At 35.0% G+C, this 12,979-nt stretch overlaps 1 protein-coding gene across 1 annotated transcript; it reads left to right on the top strand.

Annotated features, from left to right (window-relative positions):
- The first annotated feature begins 7,658 nt into the window (after positions 1 to 7,658).
- On the top strand, positions 7,659 to 12,556 carry LOC135222149 (uncharacterized). Its single transcript, XM_064260318.1, has 5 exons — positions 7,659 to 7,728; positions 8,819 to 8,946; positions 9,238 to 9,354; positions 10,173 to 10,405; positions 11,622 to 12,556. The coding sequence occupies exons 2-5, from the start codon at positions 8,842 to 8,844 to the stop codon at positions 11,764 to 11,766; spliced, it is 600 nt and encodes a 199-aa protein (XP_064116388.1). The 5' UTR covers positions 7,659 to 7,728; positions 8,819 to 8,841; the 3' UTR covers positions 11,767 to 12,556.
- Positions 12,557 to 12,979: the final 423 nt, after the last annotated feature.

Consider the following 12,979-nt stretch of genomic DNA (forward strand, 5'->3'; position numbering starts at 1 on the left):
TTGAGAGCTGTCGCCATGACATTTTTAATATAGATTAAATTAGATCAATTATTAATGTTCGTAAACTTATATATATTTTTAGCCTTGAAAATGCGACCTGGAATTCGTCGCGAAACGTCGGCATTAATAAACTGTTGATTATTATTATTATAAAAGTAGTTTAACCAGACCACTGAGCTGATTTTCAGCTCTCCTAGGGCTGGCCCGAAGGATTAGATAAAATGCCAGGTCTAGCTCTTAGGCCAGAGCTGGGACCAAGTTGGTCATTCAGGATAAATAAATAAATTGCACCATGGCAAATGCTTTCATACTAGAATACACACACAATAAATACTTTTACTCATGTTCCCTTACATACATACTAAAACGGTATATTAAATTCAGAATTAGTTTTTTAACTTTTTGAAATTGTTTTAAAATTCACTAAAAACACCAATGTTTTATATTGTATCAATTAAATTGCAGTTCCTCAAAAAAGTCAAAATCGGAACTACCGAAAATGTAAAAGATTCTGACAAATTTCTTTTATTGTCTTATTTCCAAAAGTGACAGTCTCTGCTGGTCATACTTTGGACACTCGCACAAGACATGTCTGACTGTTACCAACTCTTGCACTCCGAACACTCTGGAGCAGAGTCGTGTGGGCTGCTCATTAAGTGTCCATGTGTCAGACGGGTATGGCCTATACGGAGACGTGTCAGAATTACTTGTTCATGTCTCTCTCTCTGATATGATGAACTCCATTTTCCAACATCAGGTTTTATTTGCTTTAATTTGTTATTTTCTGACTCTTCATTCCAAATATGTTGCCATTTCCTTAAAATACCCATCTTTATGTATGTTACATAATCACTCATTGGGAGATTCACACTTGATCTTGTCATTTGAATTGCTTCTTTGGCTGCTTTGTCAGCCTCTTCATTTCCTTTGATCCCTACATGGGCAGGGATCCAACATATTTCTACTTTTTTCCCAATAATATCTAATTTATGAAAGTGTTAATTTAATTTGTTTGTAACTATATTATTTTTGGTTTGTAACTCTGATGGCTTCTATGGCACTTCTCGAGTCACTAAAAATCACAAAAATTATTGAGTGATGTTTCTTTAATTATTTTTATGGCCGAGGCTATTGCGCAAAGTTCTGCTGTGAATATAGAAGCTGTATTAGGAAGAGAGAATTGGTATGATTTGTCCTGGGACACTGCAGCATATCCCACTCCATGTTCCGATTTAGATCCATCTGTGAATATTGCCTAATGTGGACCTTTCGGTTCCATATGGTTTCCTATTTGTACGTTGTCTATGGTGTGATGGCGTATATAAGTATTTTTTTTTTGATAAATATTTTAATTGTGTGCAAGTTTTCATTTTATTCATTGTCCAAGGCGGAGGAAATTTTACTACTGGAGGAATTTGTATATTCACATTTAGTGACTCAAACAGTCTTCTAGCTCTAATTGGAAAAGGGGGTGGATGATTGTTTATAAAAATATCTCTGAGTTCAAATAATTTTTTGTTGGAGAATCGCTTGTCTTAATTCTCAGAGCACTCTTCATTATAACAAGCTCTCTATGGAGAGAGAGAGGTAGTTCACCACATTCAACCTGTAAGGAAGAGGTCGGTGATGATTTAAAGGCTCCTGAACATATTCTAAGGCCCTCATTATGAAACTGGGTCCAAACGTTTTTTATTCAGGGTGCTGCGTCTGACGCCGAGCCATTATACTTCGCTACCGTAATCAATTATAGATAGGACTGTTGCTTTGTACAGTAATGTAAGGGTTTGTCTATCGGCTCCCCAATTGTTTTTGTTTGATAATTTTCTAATTAGATTTAATGCTTTTTTACATTTTGATTTCAAGTATGTTATGTGTGGTTTCCAGTTTAAGTGAGTATCAAACACTAAACCTAAAAATTTTGCAGTTTGTCCAATTGGTATTATTATGATTTCTGATTTTTAAATCTATTACTTCATCATTCATCCATCTTTTATCTTTATAAAATACTACTGCTTGAGTCTTATGTATGGATAACTTAAACCTACAGATGAGGTCCATCATTTATTTTTATAATACTTTTATTAATGATGCGTTCTGCATGTTTAATACGAGAGGCTGAATAAATATATGGCAAAATCATCCATGTAAAGGTTGCTTTTAATTCCAGTGGGTAGATTTTTATTAATATCATTAATTGCCAGGGTAAACAGTGTACCACTAAGGACACTTCCCTGTGGAACACCATTTTCAAGTGGAAATGTTCTCGATAATACATCATCGATTCTCACTTGAAAGCTACGATTTGTTAAAAAGTTTTGGATGAACCTAGGTAAATGTCCACGAATGTTTTTGTTATTTTGTAAAGTTTTTTAATATAGGGTACCGTCCAGGTAGTATCATAAGCCTTTTCGATGTCAAAAAAAGACTGCTACAGTTATTTGCTTTCGCTCAAATCCTCTTCGTATATGGTCTTCGAGGTTAGAGAGAGAATCTAACGTAGATCTGTGCACTGTGACCCAAATTGAGTGGGAGTCAAGATTTTATTTTCTCGAATGTGCCATGTTAATCGAGCATTTACCATTTTTTCTAGTAACTTGCAACAAGCAACTTGTTAGTGAAATTGGTCTGTAGTTATTTGCATCACTTGGATCTTTTTCCAGGTTTGGGGATAGGTATTATATAGCTTTACGCCATTATCAGGAAATAAATTTCTAAGCCATAAATGATTATAAAATTGTAACAAGTATGTCTTCCCCAGAGGTGCTAAGTGGCAGATCATCTCAAAACAAATATTGTCACCTCCAGGAGCAGATTTATTGCTGTTAGTGAGAGCAAATTCCAACTCTTCCATATTAAATTTCCTATTATAATATATGTCTTCTATTGTTTCAAAATTTATTGCTATTAGTTCTATATTATTTTTCTTTATGCGGAAGTGATCATCTAAAATTTCTGTCACTACTTACAGTCGCTAAGTTTTCTCTATTATATTATCATTTCTTTTTGGATCGAGCATTCTTTTTCCGTCTTTTAATATGGCATGTCTGGGTGGTTTCACATGGGTACCATTTATTTTCCTGAATTTTTCCCATATTTTTTTTATGGGAGTATTATTAGAGAGATCTGATACATATTTCCTCCATGAAATTATTCTTCCTTGAATTACTTCCTTTCGAAATTGTGCAGATATTTTGTTGTATATAGGTTTTAATGCCTCAATTTCTAGTAACAAAAATATAGTCATTTTTGTAAAGTACTTTCTAATATTGGTAATGTTTTATTTATTTACTGAACTTTCCTATTCAAATTATCCAATCGTCTCCCTATTGGAGTGTTTTATATTTATTAATTCTGTTAGCTTTTCGGACCACCATGGAACTTTGTGTTTTGTTGGATGGGGGGGGTTTTGAGTTGGTATTGCTTTATCAGCAGCATTTTTGATGAAATGAAACAAGAAACTTATTAGTTTCATATGGGGTCTTTTAGATATTCAAATGGTGGTATACTTCTAGTATGCATTTCATATTGCTCCCAGTCTGCTTTATAAATATTATAGTGAGGAACGTGTTTTGCTGGGCTATTTTGTAAAAAGGAAATTAATATTGGGAAATGATCACTGGTGTACAAGTCATCAATTGTGTTCCAATCTAATCTGTCAACTATACTTGTTGAACATAGAGTTAAGTCTACAGAGGAAAATGTACCATGTGTTTTTGAATAATATGTGCTAACTTCATCATCATTTATACAACATATGTCATTTGAATCTATAAGTTCTTCTACTTTACTTCCTGCTCTATTTGAGTTTGAACAGTTACAGTCCCATATTGGGTTGTGAGCATTAAAATCCCCTACTATTAACATAGGTTCTTTGGCATTTTTAAGTAATTCTCCAAGTTTATCAATATTGTAATTTTTATTTGGTTGGTTGTATAAAATTAAATAAATGATATAATTATAGTTTTTAATTCGAATTTTAATACCTGATATTTGGAGGTCAGCTATGTTTACAGGTACTTTGTCATAACATACTTTGTTATGTACATATATGGCTGTACCTAAATTTCCTTCTTCTACCTGTGATGTTGATATTAAGGATATTTACCTATTGTTGGAGTTGTATTATTGACATGTTGTAGACATAATATCATTGGTTCATATTCCTTTAATAACCTTTGTACTTCCCCTCCAGGTGTATCTGGTCTGTAGACCATTTACGTTCCATTGTATAATATAACTATTGAAAATATTAGTTATATCGGTCGTGTTTTGTTTCTTTTTGTATTATCATCAACTTGAATTTTTTCTAAAATTTTATTTACCACATTCAGTTGTTTATCTTTTATATATTTTTAAGTGCTCAATGCACATACATCCTTTTCATGGGTGTTTAAATCGGTGGCCTCTTTCTTTCTATATTTCATAAAATTTCTTATAATATTTGTTAAGCAATCTTTTGTTATATTTTGTTATCATTGCACAATGCAATGAAGCAATCATTGCAGCACATGTGTTGTCATGTATATATACTGCTTTATTTGTCTTATTGTACCGATTATTGGTGATGGAGTAATCTCATCACCCTGACATAGTCACCATCATCCATGGTATGGTTCTCCTCCACTTCTTTGGTTTTTTGGATCTCTGCATCATAGGTTTTATTATTATTTTAGGAGATAAAGGTATGTCCACATTTTGTTTTGTTCTTTCTTCATATCTTTCTTTGGTTTTGGTTGACCGATGTTTCTCTGATTATAGTTGGTTTCTTTGTTTTTGGTGGTGTTCTCTCTAAAAGGTCTTTTTTTTTTCTTTAATTTTCGGTACATCACAACTTCCTACTTCCACCTCTGTGATAGTATTTCTTGTGCTTCTATATGCATTAACACCTCAAATGAATTTTTTGATAGAATATTATCTAATTCATTTGCACTTGTTTCCTGATTTTTTACTATCTTAGATTTTTTCCTGCATATTACAGACTTCTTCTTGAGACCTACTTTGTTGCATCTTGTTACTTCTATCAGTATGTTTTTGTTTCATTACTGGTTCCCGTTATAGAAGAATATGTACGTTTCTTAGCAGGATCTTGAATTCCTCTCACTTTTAATTCTAATTTAGCCTCTGCTATAGGCATGCCTGTTCTTTCTTTTAACATTTTTAGTTCAGTGTTGTATATGTAATGCATGCATTCTTTGGATCTTGCATGATGATTCTGCTCACAGTTTACACACTTAGGTTCACCACACTTCCATTTGGTGGTGTGTTCTGTAGATCCACAGTAAGCGCACACCGGTTCATTCCTACAATTTCTCTTTGTGTGTCCATACTTACTGCAATTTTGACACTGCAGTGGCTTTGGAATATAGGGTCTTAATTCTCTATTTTGGCCTAGAATTTTTATTTTTTGAGGTAGATCTGAACCCTCAAATTTTATTTTTGCTATTTTTAGTATTTGTTTATTACCTCTTTTGCTTATCGCATCATAAACCTCGCAATCCTCTACCTTGGGGTATCTCTTTTTGAGAGAGTCTAACAGCATTTTCTTATTTATTGGCTCATCGTTATTGTCAGGACGTACGATGGTTACCCGGATACTGTTCATATTATCATGTTTTTTTACTTTGACAATAATGTTATCTATTGTTTTTAAAGACAAATAATCTTCAGACTGACTTTTTTGTTGTAGCTTCTATAAGCCAAGTCTTTTCTTTTATTTTTCTGAACGACATTTTTCTGCCGTGGATGGCTATTTTAATAACAAAGCAATTTTTCCAATTTCAAAAGCTGAAAATATTTTGTTCTGCTTCCATAGTAAGAAACCTTGACCAACTTCCACTCCCAAAGAGGGAGTCAAAGTGAGTCAAAGTTGGGTCATGTCGGTACTTAGGTTTCCTTGGTCTGGTATATGGTATTAAAGTTTTAATACCAACCTGGTCTTTGTGACTTGAGCTTTCTTCAGAGTGGTCCAAATCCGTTCCAGAAGTCGTGAGGGGGTTTTGTTAAATTTTTCCATATAATTAAGATTTAAATTTCGTCCAGGATGAGGTCCCTCTCACCAGGGAGGCCCAACTGGGGGAGGAGCAATACTGTTACACCATGGTAACTGCCCTGGGACACTCACCTGGATATACGCCATACCCACAATGCCTTAAGAGCCGTCAGTCCACGAGATCGACCCAGCACTGCAGGCATGGCTTGACATAAAAATTTCTCCTCGCTCAACCACGTCAGGTACTTTAGTTTTTACGGGTGAAGTGGCATGCCGTCCAACTCCACCCTCCATCAAGTTAAATGAGCAGTCAATTCAATAGTCCAAAATCATGCCAAGGTCGTCAACAAAAGAAGAAGAAGGGAAGAGGGAAAATTTATAAGAGGAGGAGTAAAGGAGTTAAAGGTCCCAATGTTCAGTTGGATCCAAAGCAGAGAGCATATAAAGGGGTAAAGGGGCGTACTCTCTCTGCAGTGGATCCCTATGCCCCCCCACCTCGTCAAGGAGTTGGGATCAGGGGGAATAAACTGTTGAAAGCTGAGGATGCCTTTCCCTACTACTTCCTTCGGAATATATCTTCTTGAGCTCCAGCTCCGGCCCTTATGTATATATATATATATATATATATATATACTTATATATTAGGTATATATGTATATATATATAGTATACATTATTATATATATATATATATATACGTATATATATTGGATATATATATTATATACGCTATCGATATTAGATTATATATATATATAATATATATATATATATACGTATATATATAGTATATATATATATATATGTATATATATTAGATATATATATATATATATATATATATATATAATATATATATACTATATATATATATACTTTATATATTATATATATATATATATATATATATATATATATATCGATATATATATATATATATATATATATCTATATATAATATATATATATATATATATATATATATATATATTCCTGTTAAAAGCCATTACGAAACGTTCAGTTATCGTTAGAATTCAACCTTCTCTTACGTTAGTCACCCAGCAATAAAATCGGACGTAGCCAGGTGCCACCCAGAATATGTTTAGTTTGTTTCGTGTCCAACGACCTATAGATTGCACAGGAGAGGCAGTTGCCTTGAAATCATTTGAACGCTCTACAGTCGACAAGCTTGTTAACAATGAAGGGAAAGGCGTGCTTGGAATACATTTCTCAAGAGTGTATCGAATACTTTCAGTATTTATGGATGATACTGAAGTTAGTGCTGCTCTTTTATAATTTTTTTTATTACTTTTTTGTGTAAGTTTTTATTTTAAAGGGGTTAGTACCCTGAAGATGACTTTGGTATGAAAGCTGAAAGTCTTTGTATATCCTTCCATTTTCATGTAAAAATCTTTTATATGCATCTTCCAAGGGACCATATAGGAAATACAAAACATACAGGACCAACTTCTCCACAAGATTCATACGTCAGTGCAATAGTCACAGTGAACTATTAGCCTCTCGAAGTCTTTCAAAACGCCGATGACTAATGAGTCATGCACGTATGCGCAAAACAGCTGTAAAGGAATGTGACGTGTAAGGCACTGATAGGACACAATTTACTCAGTAACATTCATCTGGGCGTTAAAATAAATAGGCTCAGGCATCTTCGAGGCTCTACAAGTATTGCGGTTCTTACCTCAGTCTCCAGAAATACATCGGTGGATCAGTGCAAAGGAGTGAGTGGCTCTGCTAGTGTTGGAACTTTCGAGTTTGTTCGTTGTATAAAGGTTTGTTTACAGATAACAAATGTTCATATTTTGTGCTGGTGTTGGTTATCAGAACAAATATAAAAATCAACAACGTAAAACTTGCAAGGCAGGGAGTTATGCTCTAAACATTCTGAAATTTCTTTGAAGTAAGTGTCATTTGATTGATGAGAGAGAGAGAGAGAGAGAGAAGAGAGAGAGAGGAGAGAGAGAGAGGGGGGGGGAAAAATTGGGGATTGGGGGGAAGGATAAGAGGTTATGATGATAACGTTAATTGCAGTCGCATTCCGTTTGTATATATATATCTATATATATATATATATATATATATATATATGCATATACATCTCAAGTATAAAAGACCCATTAAAACACTGGTTTCACGCTAAGGACTATTTTTCGGTGGACTCACTTCCATCCTTATGAAGCTGTGAATGACAGCGAAATATAGAGTAGGAAATATGGCCTTAGGTGATGGCTGGGGTCACCGCTAAGCCGCTGTTGGTTCTTTTACTTGTCTTAATCTTGTCTATCTGGTCAGAGTTCCTGGCTTTATTGGAAGGGTTTATCCTATTATCTTGTTTTACCAGTGAAGATTCTACCATCTGACATTTGTATCAACAGCTGCTCTTGTATAAAATTCGGGATGAGTTCTAATCCATGGTATGGTTCGTGTTTAGATGATGGAAAATTGCCGAACTATGTTGTCCATATCTAACTGATCGTTTATGCTGAGTTAATCTTTCCAAGAGAGATATTCCAGTGAAACCATGGCATAACTTATCACAATCTTACAGGGGATCTCATAAACACCTATGTCTTTGGAAACTGCTTCCTGCTGAACGTTAATTAAAGATTTCCCAAGTATATTCGGATAAGTGCAGATAAAAGGATTGGAGGGGCCTAATATTTGTGTGATCTCTCTTAAATTATCCATGTGAGGTGTTATGATTTTGTCTGTGTATTTTTCCTTTTCTTAGAAGATTTTACTATAGATAATCAAAACAGTATTTCACTTTCTAATGAAACAAAATCTTTGAAAAAACTGTATGCTTATCAGGGAGGAGGACCAAAGCACCGATCATGAACCGCGAGGAAGTCGGTTCTCAGCTTCGTCAAGTTCTGGAAAAGGAAGAGTTGTTGGCCCTTGCTGCTAGAATAAAGGACAACTACCCCTATTGCACAGAAGTATGAGGTGGATCCTTTTCTGGTGTTAATGAATTAAGGTTCTTAGTCAGCTAAGATATAGGTCTGTCATTTATTTCCCTAAATCTTTTTTTTTTTGTCTGGCTGGAGTCAAGTATGTCTATAAGCTTGTAAGTCGATTTCTAAAATATTGCTATGAATGAATAATAAAGCAAATGTCACAATTTTCTTGTTAGTATGAATAAACATTACTGCTATATGGCTTGCTACATGGAGAGCCACATTATCAATACCAATAAGAATAAATATTTTAAACTTAGTGTTCACTGGCAGATGTACAACACTTTGCTACTGACCGCCAGGGAACTGAACGCTTGCTTCCAGTACGAGATCTACGTGCCAAGGAATTACCTTGAGTCACATATCATCATTTCGAGGTCACTGATTGAGGTAAGGGGAAATATCTGTTTTTATAACAGATTACCATTAAGGACTGTATCGCTAGTGCAGGAAGTGAAAAAAACAATATGTGGGACTGCTGTAATTCCACATGAAACTTTGCTGTAATGCTCAGTGGAGTTCTTTAGAAATATCTATAACTGATCAAATGTTGACGTCATCTTTCTGGTCTTGCAAGACAAGCGGTAATTGTACAACGAGGACATTTAAGGACAATATCTTAAAATATATCCAAGGTCCCTATTATATGGTTACGTGTCACGTGAGGACTTAGAGTGGAGTAAGTGATTTTTTTATGAATTTTTCTCAAGTACACTGAGACGTTTTTTATGCTCACAAACACTAAGCTACAAATGTCATTTATTATCAAATCCATTTAACCACAGACTAAACACAGAAAAGGGATTTGATAAGTGGTAAGTCCACTTGGTGACAGATTGCTTATAACTTACAAAATCTCCTTCAGAGTTTATTCCGAAATTGGGCGAATTTGATATCAAATGACATTTGTAGGTTGATGTTTACTACATGCTTTTGACTCTTGGCATCAAGTCTGAAGTGAAGAAGGAGTTTTCTTACTAGGGGTCTGAACATAAACGAACTGGGTAGAAGACCAATTTCAGAGTGTAAATAGCTGAAACTGACTTTAGCATACTATCATTTTTGGTTTTAATTCAACCAGAGAGAGGAAAGCTTCTTTCACAACAGCATTGCCCAACATGCAATACAAGATTTGGTGAATATTACCAGTGAACTATATCGCAAGTTCCTATGTCCCTTGTCTCTATTAATTTATATATTTTTTTCAGTGGAAGAATATGAGCATATATTGCAGAGAGGAAGAGGTTGCTCTGCTCATCAAAGTAATGAAGGGCAGTCATTTCTTGGATATAGTTAAAGAGCTACCAGTCAATATCTACTTCATATCAAACTACCAAGTAGATGCAGTACTTGGGACAATTCAAGAAATTCTTGAGAGGCGACTACAGAAAAACCAGGATTCATGTTACGCCTATGAAACTCGACAAGAAAGTCCTCTGAGGTATGTACTCCGTGGGATGACTCTACTCTCCCTTTTAATTTTTGCTATTTTGAAGTAGTTTAACAGGACAATATAATAATCTTTCTAGATTGAACAATTTCATTGACAGTGAGCAGTGTAAAGATCTAATTAAAGTTAGAGAAATTGGGCAGATGATGTTAAATTACAATTATAGAATCAATCAAATATTAAAAAGCATGTGTTGGAGCAACTGGGGTGAAGAAATCTCGCAAGGAACTTTTAGTGCCACTGTTCTTAACAAACAGCATTTTTTTAGCCCACTATTACTCACTTAACAGTTACGACAAATGGGGGAATTTCAGGGAGACAGAATAAGCTGTACAAGTTGTATATGAAGTCTGTTCAACTCTCGCTACTGACATTTACAAAGAAAATGGAGACAATGCATAAGATAGATTAAACATATTCTGATTTTTGTATCAGGAGGTAATTAGGAAGAATGTAACTTATTACAAACGAGTAAGCTACAGACAGACAAATGTAAACTGGGAGCTTGAAAGATGTGGAGACTTTTTCATCTGACAAGCGGGAAGGAACAGTTAGTGAGATAAGTAGATGAGAAATAAGATAAAATTAAAACCCTTAGAAAGGAAGAAAATCAGCGATTAAGGGCTTGAGAAAAGGATTATGAATAAAATCAGACAGAAATCACACAAGATATAAGTATATGAAGAGCACCCCTTTCGCATCCAAAATAGAATTAAAGGAAGTTTCATAATATCCCCATAAAGGGAGTTAGCAATATTTCCTTGGCCCCTTGGCTGTACCCATTATTTAGCCTTTTACCTTACCTCCCTTTCTGCTTCCCTCCTTAGGGGTACTGTCCAACACCTCTGCCTATACTCTATTGGACAGCTGTGGGGTGGCCTACTATCTTTCTCTCCAAACACTCCAACACCTTTTCATTGTCTTATGTTTAGCTTGACAACTTAGATTTTATAAATGAATCATTCAAGTTTAAAGATATTCGAATTAAACTGATTGAGAAGTCTTTATGAAGTAGTCACTGTCCCTGTAATAATAATAATAATAATAATAATAATAATAATAATAATAATAATAATAATAATAATAAAAGGCAGAGCCAAGAGAGAAGAGCCCTCATAGGATTTAGGTGCTGACCAATAAAACATTCATCCCTCATCTTTCCCTGTTTTTGTAAGCAATCTGAGTGGTCTTACTTTCTCTGAAACAGATGTCCAGCAGGTATGAAGGTCCAGAGACTGGGGAGGGCAGGCGTCCAGAAAATGCTGGAAAATAATGGATACTGGAAGGACGCTCCTCTAGACCTTACTTGTAGCTTGGAGCGGAAAACTTGCCAATGCTGGGAATTTACTTAGACCCAGATGTTGTAGAGGAGAAGGTCATTGATTTAAATGACATCAGTTTTGCAGAAGAAAAAGCAACACCAATTGCGCAGGTAGGCTCTACCCCTCACGGTACTGTGGGCTGGTTGTGGACTGATGTTAAGTACAGGAGGCGAGGCCTGGGAAGTCTCCTCGTCGAGGTGATGGGTCGACTCCAGATGTCCGAGGGGTATTTTCCTCTTGGAGTTGTGTTCTACTATAATGACGCCTCTGCTAGAATGTTTAAGAAGCTGCCAGGCTGGAGGGAAACCCACTGTGTCAACAGGATAGTCCCTGCTCAGTGAGGGGTCCTTACATTAGTCCAGATCCATTGAGAGGTTGGGTCTTGTAATTCAGTCAGCATTTTCACACGAGAACCATGAGTTGTCTTGATTTCAATCCTACTATTGTAAATTGAGGTTTTTGATGACTTATCTGATGGTGCAGGGACTTAATACATTAGGTACACCATCCGAACAGTAATACTAAGTACACTGTTTTATATAAGTGATGAATTACTACCTTTCATCTTTATTGTTTGTGTTTTTTTCAAACATCCTGGAAACCTCCTTTGATCTTTTGATATCCAAAGAAAATTAACCTTCCAGTTCTCAGTTCCATCTTGGTTGCGACCACAGAGCTTCATCTAACCTTCACGTACATTGTTCACGTCACTGGAGTGAATCCCATCGATGGGATTCACGGTTAAAATAAAAATGGCATTTGTCTTCTCTTGTGAATATAAATCTGGACATCTTACTGGTAACACACACATACACATACACACACACACACACACACACACACACACACACATATATATATATATATATATATATATATATATATATATATATATATATATATATATATATATATATAGTCGGGCCTTTTTTGGGCTGATGCATCATGGCCATTTTACAGTCAAATGTCCATCTATGGCCATTTTCCATGCATAGTGAGAGATTGTTCGCTAATAGACGGAATTTTTCACAGTTTGAAGGACAAGTCTGTTTCACACACAAAAAACACCCAAGTCACAATTGAGCCTTACTATTCGAGTGATTGAAGAGAAGAGAGGTCTCAGGAATATGAAAAATCTGTTATAGATATTATTGAGATTGGAATATAATTACTTGGTCGTGAAACCTAAAACCTGCTTTGGCTACTCAAGCTGTTCTATATATTACTTTAAATTTGCATTTTT

The sequence above is a fragment of the Macrobrachium nipponense genome, chromosome 3 (genome assembly GCF_015104395.2).
Source record: "Macrobrachium nipponense isolate FS-2020 chromosome 3, ASM1510439v2, whole genome shotgun sequence".
Taxonomy (NCBI): Eukaryota; Metazoa; Arthropoda; class Malacostraca; order Decapoda; family Palaemonidae; genus Macrobrachium; species Macrobrachium nipponense.

Coding starts and splice junctions, on each gene's coding strand:
- LOC135222149 (XM_064260318.1), top strand. CDS start 8,842: ATGAACCGCGAGGAAGTCGGTTCTCAGCTTCGTCAAGTTCTGGAAAAG. Junction 9,355..10,172: donor TTTCGAGGTCACTGATTGAG/GTAAGGGGAAAT, acceptor TATTTTTTTCAG/TGGAAGAATATGAGCATATA. Junction 10,406..11,621: donor CGACAAGAAAGTCCTCTGAG/GTATGTACTCCG, acceptor TCTCTGAAACAG/ATGTCCAGCAGGTATGAAGG.